This window comes from Phyllopteryx taeniolatus, unplaced genomic scaffold (genome assembly GCF_024500385.1).
Source record: "Phyllopteryx taeniolatus isolate TA_2022b unplaced genomic scaffold, UOR_Ptae_1.2 contig_24, whole genome shotgun sequence".
NCBI classification, from domain to species: Eukaryota; Metazoa; Chordata; class Actinopteri; order Syngnathiformes; family Syngnathidae; genus Phyllopteryx; species Phyllopteryx taeniolatus.
Window position 1 is genome coordinate 1,860,091 of NW_026903162.1, and position 13,671 is coordinate 1,873,761.

The following is a 13,671-nucleotide window of genomic DNA, read 5'->3' on the forward strand; positions in this document are numbered from 1 at the left end:
TGGGGCCAATTATATATTACTCGTACACTCACTGTAGTAGTCACGCCACTCTGCACTATTTGCACATCTGTTGTTGACCAGTAATGGCCACTCATGTGCTTGAGAAGCATCTGCAAAATTTGCACAATCAACATTGTCCCAGATTATCGCACTACTCTTCACTTTAAACTGCATACACTCCTTGAAGTCTCGGCGCACTTTGCACATAGGACTCTGCATCTTTTGCACAATTGTCAAAAAATAAATTTTTTTTTAAAAATGTAACGGCATTACCAGACAACGAGCAACCCTTTATTGCTCAGTGACTTTTTTTTGTCAATGTCTTGATGTGTCAAAAGTGTTCTCTGTCAATTGACTGTCTGTTGTCGTACTAGAGAGACTCCAACAACCGGAGTCAAATTCCTTGTATGTTTTTTTTTTACATACTTGGCAAATAAAGATGATTCTGATTTTGATTCTGAAACCATGGCACTCAGTCAGAAAAGGGTGGAGTGCCCTCTCCAGGTCGGGTATGAGATCGTGCCCCAGTTAGAGGAGTTCAAGTATCTTGGGGTCTTGTTCACGAGTGTGGGAAGAATGGAACGGGAGATCGACAGGCGGATCGGTGCAGCGTCTGCAGTGATGCAGACTTTGTATCGGTCTGTTGTGAAGAAGAAGGAGCTAAGCCGAAAGGAGAAGCTCTCAATTTACCGGTCGATCTACGTTCCTACCCTCACCTATGGTTATGAGCTGTGGGTCGTGACCGAAAGAACGAGATCCCGGATACAAGCGGCCGAAATGAGTTTCCTCCGCAGGGCGTCTGTGCTATCCCTTAGAAATGGGGTGAGAAGCTCGGTCATCCGGGAGGGTCTCAGAGTAGAGCCGCTGCTCCTCCGCATTGAGAGGAGCCAGTTGAGGTGGCTTGAACATCTGATCAGGATGCCTCCTGGACATCTCCCTGGTGAGGTGTTCCAGGCACGTACCACCAGGAGGAGACCCCAGGGTCAACCCAGGACACGCTGGAGAGACTATGTTTCCCGGCTGGCATGGGAGTCCCTCGGGATCCCCCACGGGGGAGCTGGACGAGGTGGCTGGAGAGAGGAAAGTCTGGGCTTCCCTGCTAAAGCTGCTGCCCACGCGATCCGACCCCGGATAAGCGGAAGAAAATGGATGGATGGATGTTTACATTTTTTATAAATTTACACAAATGTCTGAAAATATGTTTTTACTTTGTCATTATGGGATATTTTTTGTTGATTCTTTTTTTAAACTACACTCAAATCAGCTTCTAGAATAAGTCTGTAACATAGCAAAATGGAAAACGTGAATGGGTGTGAGTACTTTATGGTGGCACTGTAAGTCCTCCAGTAAAACTCGAGGATTTAAAAGGTTTAGTTCAGCTCATGAGGCAGCAAAAGTTCCTTAATTGTATCTATTCATTCATGGTACTATTCTAAGCTATGACAAAAATGAAAAGCCAGCAGATAGCAGCAGAAGTGAACTCTTACCTGTAAATACTGTGTTTTTAAAGATCGGTAGTCTTTTGGCAGAAGCCCTACAGGATCCATAAAAAAAAAGTACAATAAAGTGGATGATAGGCATACAGTACTTTTGTTTATGAAAGCACATTCAACATATTCAGTATGTCAAAAAGACCAACCATTTTCTGTTAAAGACAGAAGACAAAGCAGTCGAAGACTTTCTGTCATGGAAACCTAAAGAAAAGAATTACATCAGGTTAGTTTTTAACTACAATACATAATTTCAATGTAACAACGCTGACTATTTTAAGCAAACCCACCTGCCTGTTGATATGTTCCTCAATGAAAGAAATACATTCACGTATTTCAAAACCTTCGAGTAAAGCTGTAGGAAATTAAGACAAATCAGCCCAAAAAAAACACACACAAAATGGAACATTTTTTACCAGTTTTTAGGAACATCCTGACGTAAAACAAAAATATTTATTTAAAGTAACCTACAATGTTCTGTCTTCAACAGCTCCTGGAAATCCTGTTTCGTTTTCTTCTTCATGATTGATTCACTTGCGCTGATGTCTATGGCAAATCAGCAATAGTCAACCACACAATTTGTGAATCTAGCCGATGCAGATTACTTTGCTTCAACACTCACGGAGACTCAGGAGCCGATGTTCTTGTTTCAACCCTTTAAGTTCCTCTGACACAAACGTTTTCATCTGCTTTATGTCCATTCCTCGACGCTTCTATAAAATTTAAAGAGCAAAAAGTTTCAGTCACACTTTGTCTCATGAATAATGTCATTGTATTGACTTACATCATATGCGACCTGAAGATTCCTGGCTTTCTGACTGAGAAAGCTAAAGACATTGGAGAAATGTTCATTTCTGATTTCATTGAAGACCTAAGAGATAAGCGACTTCAAAAACATGCTTGAGTGAAGACATTATGCACTTCTATTGCCAGCCCTACCTTATCTTGAGAGTTCAGCATGACTTTGATGCTTTTGTCTGAGGAGGAAACATCAGTCCCAAATTCTACACATCCTGTGGAGAAAAAAAAAAAAAAGAGCCTGTGATTACATTATGTGATGACACACAATGAAAAAAACATTTTAATTACGTGCAATACTGTGTAAAATGTTTTGGTAAAAACAACCATGGCATTGATTGCAAAGAAAACATTTAGAAATCCTTAAAACAACTTTTGTTTAACTTAATTAAAAAAAAGACATTATTTGACATAACATTCTTGCAGTGATCATTGTTTCAGTTTTAAAAAAAATCATTAAGCACTCAAGTTCAATGGATGTTTTCCAAAAAGAAAAAGCTTGGCCGCTCCTACTGGTTCTGAAAATCTGAGAAGTTAACCTGGCTGACATTGTACTACAGTATTGGAGGGACTGTCCTTGATTACAGGATATTAATCTGCTAAGAAATTATGTTTTCCCTGCTTGTTAAGTAATTTTGATGAAAGAACACATAAGAACACATCTTTCGGTATGTCCTACATTTGTAAAATTAAGTTTTTTTCTGATATGTGTAAAAACAGTGCACAATGTTTACATTTTTTACACTAACAACTGGTTTAGGAGTGAATGTTAGTTGAATATCTGACTTCAGTCTTAATCACATGAAAGCAAAAAGATGATGTTTAAAATGTTTAAAACAGAATTACCGGTAATAATAGATTCCTATTAAAGACTAAATAGAAGTCAGACAATACAGGGTAGCTATGGCAATTATGGAGAAAGGATTGTCATTACAAGGCATTTCATCAAATATATGAAGCCATAGCGGGCGGCACGGTGGGCGACTGGTTAGAGCGTCAGCCTCACAGTTCTGAGGACCGGGGTTCAGTTTGCATGTTCTCCCCGTGCCTGCGTGGGTTTTCTCCGGGCACTCCGGTTTCCTCCCACATCCCAAAAACATGCATGAATTGGAGACTCTAAATTGCCCGTAGGTGTGAATGTGAGTGCGAACGGTTGTTTGTTTGTATGTGCCCTGCGATTGGCTGGCAACCAGTTCAGGGTGTACCCCGCCTCCTGCCCGAAGATAGCTGGGATAGGCTCCAGCACGCCCGCGACCCTAGTGAGGAGAAGCGGCTCAGAAAATGGATGGATGGATGGATGAAGCAATAGCAATATCATACTATTATCAGTTGTATCTAGTAAGGCTTGGATGTAGAGCCTCAATGAACACTGACTAGCTTGTTACCCACCACATTTGATTCTAAAGATATCATCCACAAGTCCTTCGTAAACCACTTGTGAGCACATAGGGGTGACAAAGTCCACATCTGTAATGACATTTGACAGAATTAGTGAGCAAAGCGAGCTTGACACAAAGTAAGAAATCAACTCACAGCTCCTCACCCCTATCAATTAAGAAAACATTTCCTATTTCAGAGTTCCGAGGCTTTTGCTCTTCCTCTTTCGCTTGCTCTTTCCAAGACTCGTACGCCATCTGATGCAAGACAAAGGACAACAAGAATGTTTGTTTCTTTCTCAATAAAAAAGAGGTTTAATTACCTAGAACTAAAATCCTCAAAGACTTGTTAAAGGAGCTACTGTACCTTTGAACACCTTCCAATCCCATAAACCTTTGAAAACGGTCCGTAAATGGAGTGAAGGAGATGTAGCGCGCTGCCAGCTGTCCTCACCCAACGCAGGTCTCCAGCCTGGGTAAACATCATGTAGAAGTGTGAGTTACAGAGGAAAAAAATACACCTCAAATTTCATGACTAACAATTAACGACAATACAATGAGACTTGATAAAATCATTAAAGTTGAGCTCACGACTTAGATGTAATGTGTGTGAGGGGAGCGTGAGCAATAATAATAACTAATGTTAATACACATCTTCTTTTCCTTTTGGCTTGTCTCGTTAGGGGTCGCCACAGCGCGTAACCTTTTCCATGTAAGCCTATCTTCTGCATCCTCCTCTGTAACACCAACTGCCCTCATGTCTTCTCTCACTACATCTATCAATCTTCTCCTAAGTGTTCCTCTTGGTGTCTTGGCTGGCAGCTCTCTCCTCATCATCCTTCTACCATTATACTCACTCTTTCTCCTCTGTATGTGCCCAAACCATCAAAGTCTGCTTTCTCCAACTTTGTCTCCAAAACATCTAACATCAGCTGTCCCTCTGATGAGCTGATTTCTAATTATATGTAACTTGGTCACTCCTAGAGAGAACCTCAACATCTTCATTTCCGCCACCTCCAGCTCTGCTTCCTGTTGTCTCTTCAGTGGCAGTGTCCCTAATCCGTACATCAAGGCTGGTCTCACCACTGTCTTATAAAGGTTGCCCTTCATCCTAGCAGAGACCCTTCTGTCACATAATACACTGGAGGCACTTTCCTCCACCTGTCCAATCTGCTTGGACCCACTTCTTCACCTCCTGACCACACTCACCATTGCTCTGGACTGGACTGTTAACCCTAAGCATTAAAAGTCCTCCACTCTTGCTATATTTTCTCCTTGTAGCCTCACACTTCCTTCTGCCTCTATCATTCATGCACATATATTCTGTCTTACTTCGGCTAATCATAATTACTCTCATTTCCAGCGATGCTTCCAACTTTTTAAATGTTCCTCCACCTGCTCCCTGCTTTCATTGCAGATCACAATGTCATCTGCAGACATCATGGTCCATGGAGATTCCAGTCTGACCTCATCTGTCAGCCTATCCATCCATTACTAGGGGTGTCAAATTATCACGTTAACTGTGATTAGTTAATTACAGTCACATTGAGTGCGTTAGGTTTTCAGTCGTGCTAACCTACTTTTTAATCTACAGCAGCTGAAATAAGTATTTAACACGTCAGCATTTTCTCATGAAATATATTTCCAAAGGCGCTATTGACCTGAAATTTTCACCAGATGTTGGGAACAACCCAAGTAATCCATACATACAAAGAAAGTAGAACAAATAAACTCAGAAATTAAGTTGTGTAATAATGTGAAATGGCACAGGGAAAAAAGTATTGAACACACCAACTGGTATTTATTTACTACTTTGTACAAAAGCCTTTGTTTCTAATGACAGATGCAAGACGCCTTTGGTGTGAATTTGGCCCATGCCTCCACACAAGCAGTCATCAAATCTTGAAGTTTCCGTGGGCTTCTTTTATGGACCTTGGGTTTCAGTTCTTTCCATAGATTTTCAATTGTATTCAAGTCAGGTGATTGGCTGGGCCATTCTAGAAGCTTTATTTTTGTTCTTTTAAACCATTTGAGACTTTCCTTGGTAATATGTTTTGGATCATTAACCTGCTGAAATGTCCACCCTCGTTTCATTTTCATCATCCTCGTAGATGGCAGCAGATTTTTGTCAAGAATGTCTCGGTACATGGCGGCACGGTGGCCGACTGGTTAGCACGTCTCTCTCACAGTTCTGAGGTTCAAATCTGGCCTCGCCTGTGTGGAGTTCAAGTGATCAGCAGTGTCATTTCTCCTCCAAACGTGGTGTGCATTATGCCATCCAAATAATTCAATGTTGCTCTCATCCAACCAGACTATATTCTCCCAGTATTTAACTGGCTTGTCCAAATGTTGTTCAGCAAACTATAAAGAAGCTTTGACATGCTTTTTTGTCCAGCAATGGGGTCTTGCGTGATGAGCGTGCATGCAGGCCATGGGGGCGGAGTGCATTACTCACTGTTTTCCTGCTAATTCCAGGTATTTTTGAAGCTCTCCACACGTGGTCCTTGGCTCTTGGATAACTTTTCTGATATTCTTTGCACTCCTCTGTCAGAAATCTTACGATGAGCACCTGATCGAGGCAAATTTATGGTGGTATGATTGGTTTTGCACTTACGTATTATTATGACCCCAACCGTGCTTACTGGAACGTTCAGAAACTTAGATATGTGCCTGTAACCAATGCCATTATGTTTTACAACAATTTGCGATGGTGTTGAGACAGCTCTTTGCTCTTACCTATCATGAGATGTGTCTTGACTCACACCTTGGCAATGACACCTTTTTGTAGGCCATCAATTAGGACCGAACCAGCTGATATTCATTTGCACTGACAATGGGCTTGATTGCTGATTGATTATTGATAGATTTTAGGTGGCTTTCCATGCCTTTTTGCACCTCCCTTTCTTCATGTGTTCAATACCTTTTCCCTGTGTCATTTCACATTTTTACACACAACTTAATTTCTGAGTTTATTTGTTCTACTTTCTTTGACTGTATGGTTTACTTGGGTTGTTCCCAACATCTGGTGAAATTTCCAGGTCAATAGCACCTTTGGAAGTATATTTAGTGAGAAAAATGGGTGACCTGTTAAATACTTATTTCAGCCGCTGTATGTCCTGTTTCCTATTTGCAAGCAAGTTGCCCTATGGGAGCTGGCTTGTATTGTGTTGCTTTGTCTTCCTCTGCTGGCGTTTCAAATTTGAATCATGATGTCAAAGGAACTGCCTGAAGAGCTCGGAGACAGAATTGTGGTAAGGCACAGATCAGGCCAAGGTTACAAAAAATGTTCTGCTGCACTTAAGGTTCTGAAGAGCACAATGGCGTCCATAATCCTTAAATGGAAGACATTTGGGACAACCAGAACCCTTCCTAGAGCTGGCCGTCCAGGGGAGCAGAGCCTTGGTGAGAGAGGTGAAGAAGAACCCAAAGATCACTGTGGGTGAGCTCCAGAGATGCAGTCGGGAGATGGGAGAAGGTTCACCTTCCAACAAGACAATAACCCTAAGCACACAGCTAAAATAACAAAGGAGTGGCTTCAGAACAACTCCGTGACTGTCCTTGAATGGCCCACCCAGAGCCCTGACTTAAACCCACTTGAGCATCTCTGGAGAGACCTCAAAATGGCTGTCCACCAATGTTCAAACTGACAGAACTGGAGAGGATCTACAAGGAGGAATCGCAGAGGATCCCCAAATCCAGGTGTGAAAAACTTGTTCCATCATTCCCAAAAAGACTCATGGCTGTATTAGCTCTAAAGGGTGCTTCTACTAAATACTAGACTTTACACCGATTTTATCGGGCTGATCGGTATCGGCCGATATGTAGCATTTTATGCTGATCGGCTTTAATGTCATAATTCGCCGATCCGATCAATGACGTCATTGATCGGGTCCGCAAAAGACATTTACTCCGCGTCGCCATGGTGCACAGTATATTTGAATCCAAAAGCTAGTTTATTTTTAGCCTTGTAGCGCGACAAATTTGCTCTTTCACGATTGCACTGTCAAACTACTGCAATAAAATATTGTATTCCGATACCACCGCATCCCTTATTTTCCGATCATTGGACTTTATCTTGCCAACTCAAATGCGACCGGTTACACTCGTTACCATGGCGACGACAACAAGAGTGGAGCGCGCCGACTTTGTATTATGAGGACAAAATAGGTAAAAACGTGTTGGTGGTCACCAGTGCTCAGGACAGGAGAGGACGTTCGTTTAAGGCTTGCTTTCACATACTTTTAATACGATACGGCTCACAAGCAGGCAATAAAATTTTATGTAGCCTAGCAAGCTAGTGGTATCACGAACGGTTGGATGTAAACATGCCGCCGTTCTGTCGAATCATGTTCTAAAGCTTCGGTGTGGGTGAAGTAATTTAATTAAAAATAAAGTAATTTAATTACAGTAAGTTAGCACCCATTATTTCTGTCATGTAATGTTGGTTTGACGTGACTGATTAGAATACACAATCTGACTAGAGCAGTGATTTCCAACTTTTATGGAGCCAAGGAACATATTTTACAATTGAAAAATCTCACGGAACACCAACATAAAAAAAATGTCACAAAAAGTGGATACATTAATTACTGTATGTACTTCCTGGCATCTCATAGAAGACCATTTATCATTTGTTTTGTCTATCACTATCACTGGCATAAATAGATGAACAAGGATAAATTATTTATATAATTTATATATAATAATATAATTTTTTGAGCAATTAAGTACACAAGTATATACAGTAAATGAACAGGTCATTTAAATAGGCACATTCCTCCGTCTTGTGATCGGATCGGTTATCGTTTTTTTCATCTCGCTGATCGGTGATCGGCCCCAAAAATCCTGATCGTGTAAAGCCTACTAAATACTCAGCAAAGGGTCCAAATACTTATGGCTGTGTGATATTTCTGTTTTTCTTTTTTAATAAATCTGCAAAAATTTCAACAATTGTTTTTTTCTGTCAATATGGGGTGTGTGTACATTAATGAGGAAAAAAAAATAAAAATGATTTTATCAAAGGGGTCTGAATATTTTCCGTACCCACTGTATGTGGCAGATTAGGCCTATTACCTTCTTCATGGCATATATATATATATATACATATATATATACATATATATATATATATATACATATATATATACATATATATATATATATATATATATATATATATATATGGTCATCCCCAAGAAATTATCATCTGTATTAAGAGTTATTCAAGCAAATTTTTCCATTCAAAACTGATTTTACAGGCAAAATAATTTGTTTAAACCCAACCCTTATCACAAGCAGAGGTGGGTAGTAACGTGCTACATTTACTCCCTTACATTTACTCAAGTAACATTTTCCATAAACTGTACTTGTCAGTACTTTAAATGCACCGTACTTTTTACTAATACTTGAGTATTTATGTGAAGAAGTATGGATACTTGTACTCCGTTACAATGATCGACATGCCGTTCGCTACTTTTATTTATTCATTCTTGCGTGTGCGCGTAAATTTTTTAGACTCCATCTTCGACTTCCGCATAAACAAGGATCACCAATGTCATTTGACTCCAATTCACCAATGAAACAACACAAGGCGGTCACATGACCGCGCACGTTGCCTTCGCAAGCCAATCAAAATGACACATTTTGGGGGGAAAAAAAAGACGCCCGACTGTTTACAGACTCCAAAAAACAACAGCTTTGCAGCTCTTCAATTGCGACTGCTCAAACTTGGATATTTCAGCCCACTTCAAACTTGAGAAAACACCTTGTGGTAAGTTGCAGATGTTTCTATTGTTGTTTTGGCAGTGGATATGGCAATATTAGCACTATCCTTATGGTGTCACACACGCACACACAATCAATAAGTCTGGTCAGCAAACAGCTTCTTCATGAAGTCATTTAAGCGTTATAACAAATGAGGGATCTGATGTTTTAAGTAAGCGTTATTATCCTACAGGTTAAATTTTAACATTTTGTCACAGCGTTATCAGTGTAAAAAATTTAATTGCTCAGAAAAACAAGTTAAATCGCTCTGGTAAAGCGGCATCTTAGATGCGCAGCGATGAGATATGCTATGAATCAGGAGTTGTCTTTATAAACTAGAAAACCAATACATGTGTACTCACCATTAACTTTAGGATTTGGCAGTATAATTGTTGTAATTGTAATTCAGCAATTCATTCAGTTTTTCCATTTTATTGTACAAGGTTAAAGTAAATAGACCCTAGTATTCAATTAAACTTGCCTCCAATGACCTGATTCAATTGACAAGGTAAAACACTACACCACAGGGAAATAGCCCCCAGCTCCTTTTGCATAAGGTCGTAACTTCATTGGAATTGTGTGTTTTTTAGTCAGGTTGCCTTGTGATCCCGTCTCAGCACATGCCTTGTCCACCCATGGCGAGTCCAATGCTTCAATTTTCCAAATAAAACATTTGTTTCTGCTTTGATTACATAGTTTGTTCGTCGCACCGACGTATCATATTTCAGCCCCCGAGACAGATATAGATAGAATACAGAACTATTCAATCAATGATTAAGACCATTTAATCACAAAAAAAAAAAAAAAAAAAGAATAGATTCCACTGAAGGCATTACACTATCGGTACCATGTCCCAGATTTTTTAAAGTGAACAGATAGAATATCATGAATAATGTTTGTATTTTTCCCCTCACTAAAACAGACATGCAAACACCAAAGACATGAAAAAGGTCACACACAAAAAAAACATCGTAGGGAGGGTCTGGGGGGATCGCCCAGGCCCCCGCAGAGAATTTTTAAAAAATTAACATAAATTCAGCAATCTGGAAGACGCTGAAGAATACAATAAGGCAAGATGTACCATCCAAATACCATCCTGTTTCAAACGCTCCACCATCATTCCAGTCCCAAAGAAACCTGCAATCTCGGGTCTAAATGACTACAGGACTGTCGCTTTGACATCTGTGGTCATGAAGTCCTTTGAACGTCTCGTGCTGGACCACCTCAAGAGTGTCACAGGTCCCCTGCTGGACCCCCTGCAGTTTGCCTACCAAGCGAACAGGTCTGCGGATGATGCAGTAAACATGGGACTGCACTTCATCTTAGAACACCTCGACAGTGAAGGGACCTACGCGAGGATCCTGTTCGTGGACTTCAGCTCAGCGTTCAACACCATCATCCCTGAACTCCTTTCATCCAAGCTTCTCCACCTCAGCGTCTCACCTGCCATCTGCCAGTGGATTTACAGCTTTCTGACAGGCAGGACACAGCAGGTCAGGCTGGGGGAGGCCACCTCATCCACACGCAGCATCAGCACTGGGGCGCCCCAAGGTTGTGTCCTCTCTCCGCTGCTCTTCTCTCTCTACACGAACGACTGCACCTCAGCGCACCCGACTGTCAAACTCCTGAAGTTTGCAGATGACACCATTGTCATCAGCCTCATCAAGGAGGGTGACGAGTCTGCATATCGACAGGAAGCAGAGCGGCTGGAGCTGTGGTGCGGCCGACACAACCTGGAGCTGAACACGCTCAAGACTGTCGAGATGATCGTGGACTTCAGGAGGCATCCTTCGCCATAGCTGCCCCTCATGTTGTCCAGCTGTCTTGTGTCAACCGTCGAGACCTTCAAGTTCCTGGGAATTACAGTCTCTCAGGACCTGAAGTGGGCGACCAACATCAACTCTGTCCTCAAAAAGGCCCGGCAGAGGATGTACTTCCTGCAGCTTCTGAGAAAGCACGGCCTGCCACCGGAGCTACTGAGGCAGTTCTACACAGCGGTCATCGAATCGGTCCTGTGTTCTTCCATCACAGTCTGGTTTGGTGCTGCTACAAAAAAGGACAAACTCTGACTGCAATGGACAATCAAAACTGCTGAAAGGATTGTCGGTACCCCCCTACCCACCCTTGAGGACTTGCACGCTGCCAGAACTAAGACAAGAGCGTGCAAAATCCTCTCTGACCTTCCGCATCCCGGTCACCAGCTCTTCCAGCACCTTCCCTCAGGTAGGTGCTACCGATCAATGCAAACTAGAACTAGCAGACATTCCAACAGCTTCTTCCCTCTAGCAATCAACTTCTTAAACAGCTAACCTACAATTCCATTGCAACATGCTGGCAATTTTTTGACTTGATTTCGTTGTCACATTTCTGAGGGGCCAATTATACATTACTCGTGCACTCACTGTAGTTGTCTTGCCACGCCGCACTATTTGCATGTCTGTTGTTTACCAATACTGGCCACTCATGCCAGAGTAGCATCTGCTCCATTTGCACACGAATTGAGGAGTATCTGCAACATTTGCACAACCAACATTGTCCCAGATTATCGCACTACTCGTCACTTTAAACCGCATACACTCCTTGAAGTCTCGGCGCCCTTTGCACAATGGTCATTGCATCGGACTATTGCAATATTAGTCATTCGAACTGCTCTAAGTGCTAGAGGACTTGGCAAATAAAGATGATTCTGATTTTTAAAAAAAAAATCACGCAGAAAAACATTGATTTACACCGCTGAAGTACGTTGATGTACAAATTTACGATTAAAATTAAATTGGCATCATTTCTTTGTTTATTTTTTGTTTTGGCCTCCAACTTGAGCCAGGCCCATCTCCACCTGCAACTGATTCCTGCTTCAAGCTGTGCCACATGAATAGCATCCTCCTCTTGAAGCACTCTCATTCTGGAAAAGCACTGAATAAAATCAGTCTGTTTCATTTCATTTTTCACTATTACCAACTTCAAACGCTAATACCAAATGAATCTTCCAAGAACATATTAAGTACAGTATTTTTCTGTCTTTATTGGCCATTTCTGAATTTTAAGTTATTTCCGTGTTGTGACATAATCCCTAACATCGCTCTGTCGCTTAATACATTTAACATTAACATCCGTAAACTAATTAGATAATCGTAGGCGCGTTTCCTAATTAATACAAGGTGTACTAGCGATGTTACGTGTGCTTCGCAGTTCCGCTGGGACCAGAGCCACGACCCGCAGCACCTCAACGCAAAAATATAAAAGACCAGTGCAACAAATACGACACTGGCTGATCCGATGAGCAAAAATGTTGCTTAAACATAAGAGTAGCAATTGAGGATGTCCGCTCCAGAGGTGGGTGGAGTAGCCAAACATTGTACTCAAGTAAGAGTACAGTTACTTGACAATAATGTGACTCAAGTAAAAGTAAAAAGTAGTGCTCCAAAAAATTACTTGTGTAAGAGTAAAAAGTACACAGTGAAATAATTACTCAAGTAATGAGTAAATAGCACAAACAAAAAATCCAAAATAAAAAAAAACATTTGCAATTTACTGCACATTGTTTTCTCAAGTTCTAAGTGAGCTGAAATATCCAAGTTTGGGCAAACAAATACTACAATACAGGAACGCTGTTGTTTTTGTTCATCTAAATGTAAACAAGGGTAGCACGTCGTTGCCTTCATGGTAACGACGACCTTCCCAAAATGGTGGCCATTTAGGCACAACGGTCCGCCGGGCTGGTTTATCTAGTGTCAATACCTATGTACTCTCGTGTACTCCTGTGACTTTTCCAAAACTCATCGAATTTATACGGTTCACATAAATGGCCTATTTTGAGTTCAAAACTGTGAATTTCGCATGTATGCTTAAAAAACAAAAACACACACACACACACACCATGACTATATTGAGGCATGTTTTTATCATGGGTGTGTGTTCCGGATTTTGTCTTCCCCGTTTCACACACACCTGCTCCTGAGAGCATCTTCACCACCTGTGCCTCGTTCAACCTAATTACCCCTTGCATTTAACCTCGTGTCTCATTCTCTCTCGTGGCCAGTTCGTTGTACCTTGTCGTCGCGTTCCAGCATTCCTTGTTTCGACGTCACCGACTCATAGTAAGACTAGATCCTGCTCCGATTATTGAATTTGCCTCTTTGCCTCACGTTTTTTGGATACTGTTGCCTTTTCGGATTGCCTGCCTGTGTACCGACCTCTGCTCGTTTATTAAACCTTTCCTTTTGTGAAACTGTCCATTTGTTTTG

At 41.3% G+C, this 13,671-nt stretch overlaps 1 protein-coding gene across 3 annotated transcripts in view; it reads right to left on the reverse strand.

Annotated features, from left to right (window-relative positions):
* vps33b (VPS33B late endosome and lysosome associated) overlaps positions 1 to 13,671 on the reverse strand; it is a 55,379-nt gene that overhangs the window by 12,466 nt on the left and 29,242 nt on the right. For all 3 annotated transcript variants that reach the window (XM_061764778.1, XM_061764780.1, XM_061764779.1), the window contains exons 9-18: positions 4,032 to 4,136; positions 3,832 to 3,922; positions 3,678 to 3,755; positions 2,430 to 2,503; positions 2,275 to 2,361; positions 2,113 to 2,203; positions 1,962 to 2,036; positions 1,781 to 1,845; positions 1,640 to 1,694; positions 1,488 to 1,534 (exon numbers count right to left, since the gene is read on the reverse strand). In XM_061764778.1, coding sequence (XP_061620762.1) covers positions 1,488 to 1,534; positions 1,640 to 1,694; positions 1,781 to 1,845; positions 1,962 to 2,036; positions 2,113 to 2,203; positions 2,275 to 2,361; positions 2,430 to 2,503; positions 3,678 to 3,755; positions 3,832 to 3,922; positions 4,032 to 4,136 — 768 coding nt within the window. The remainder of the gene's footprint in view (positions 1 to 1,487; positions 1,535 to 1,639; positions 1,695 to 1,780; positions 1,846 to 1,961; positions 2,037 to 2,112; positions 2,204 to 2,274; positions 2,362 to 2,429; positions 2,504 to 3,677; positions 3,756 to 3,831; positions 3,923 to 4,031; positions 4,137 to 13,671) is intronic.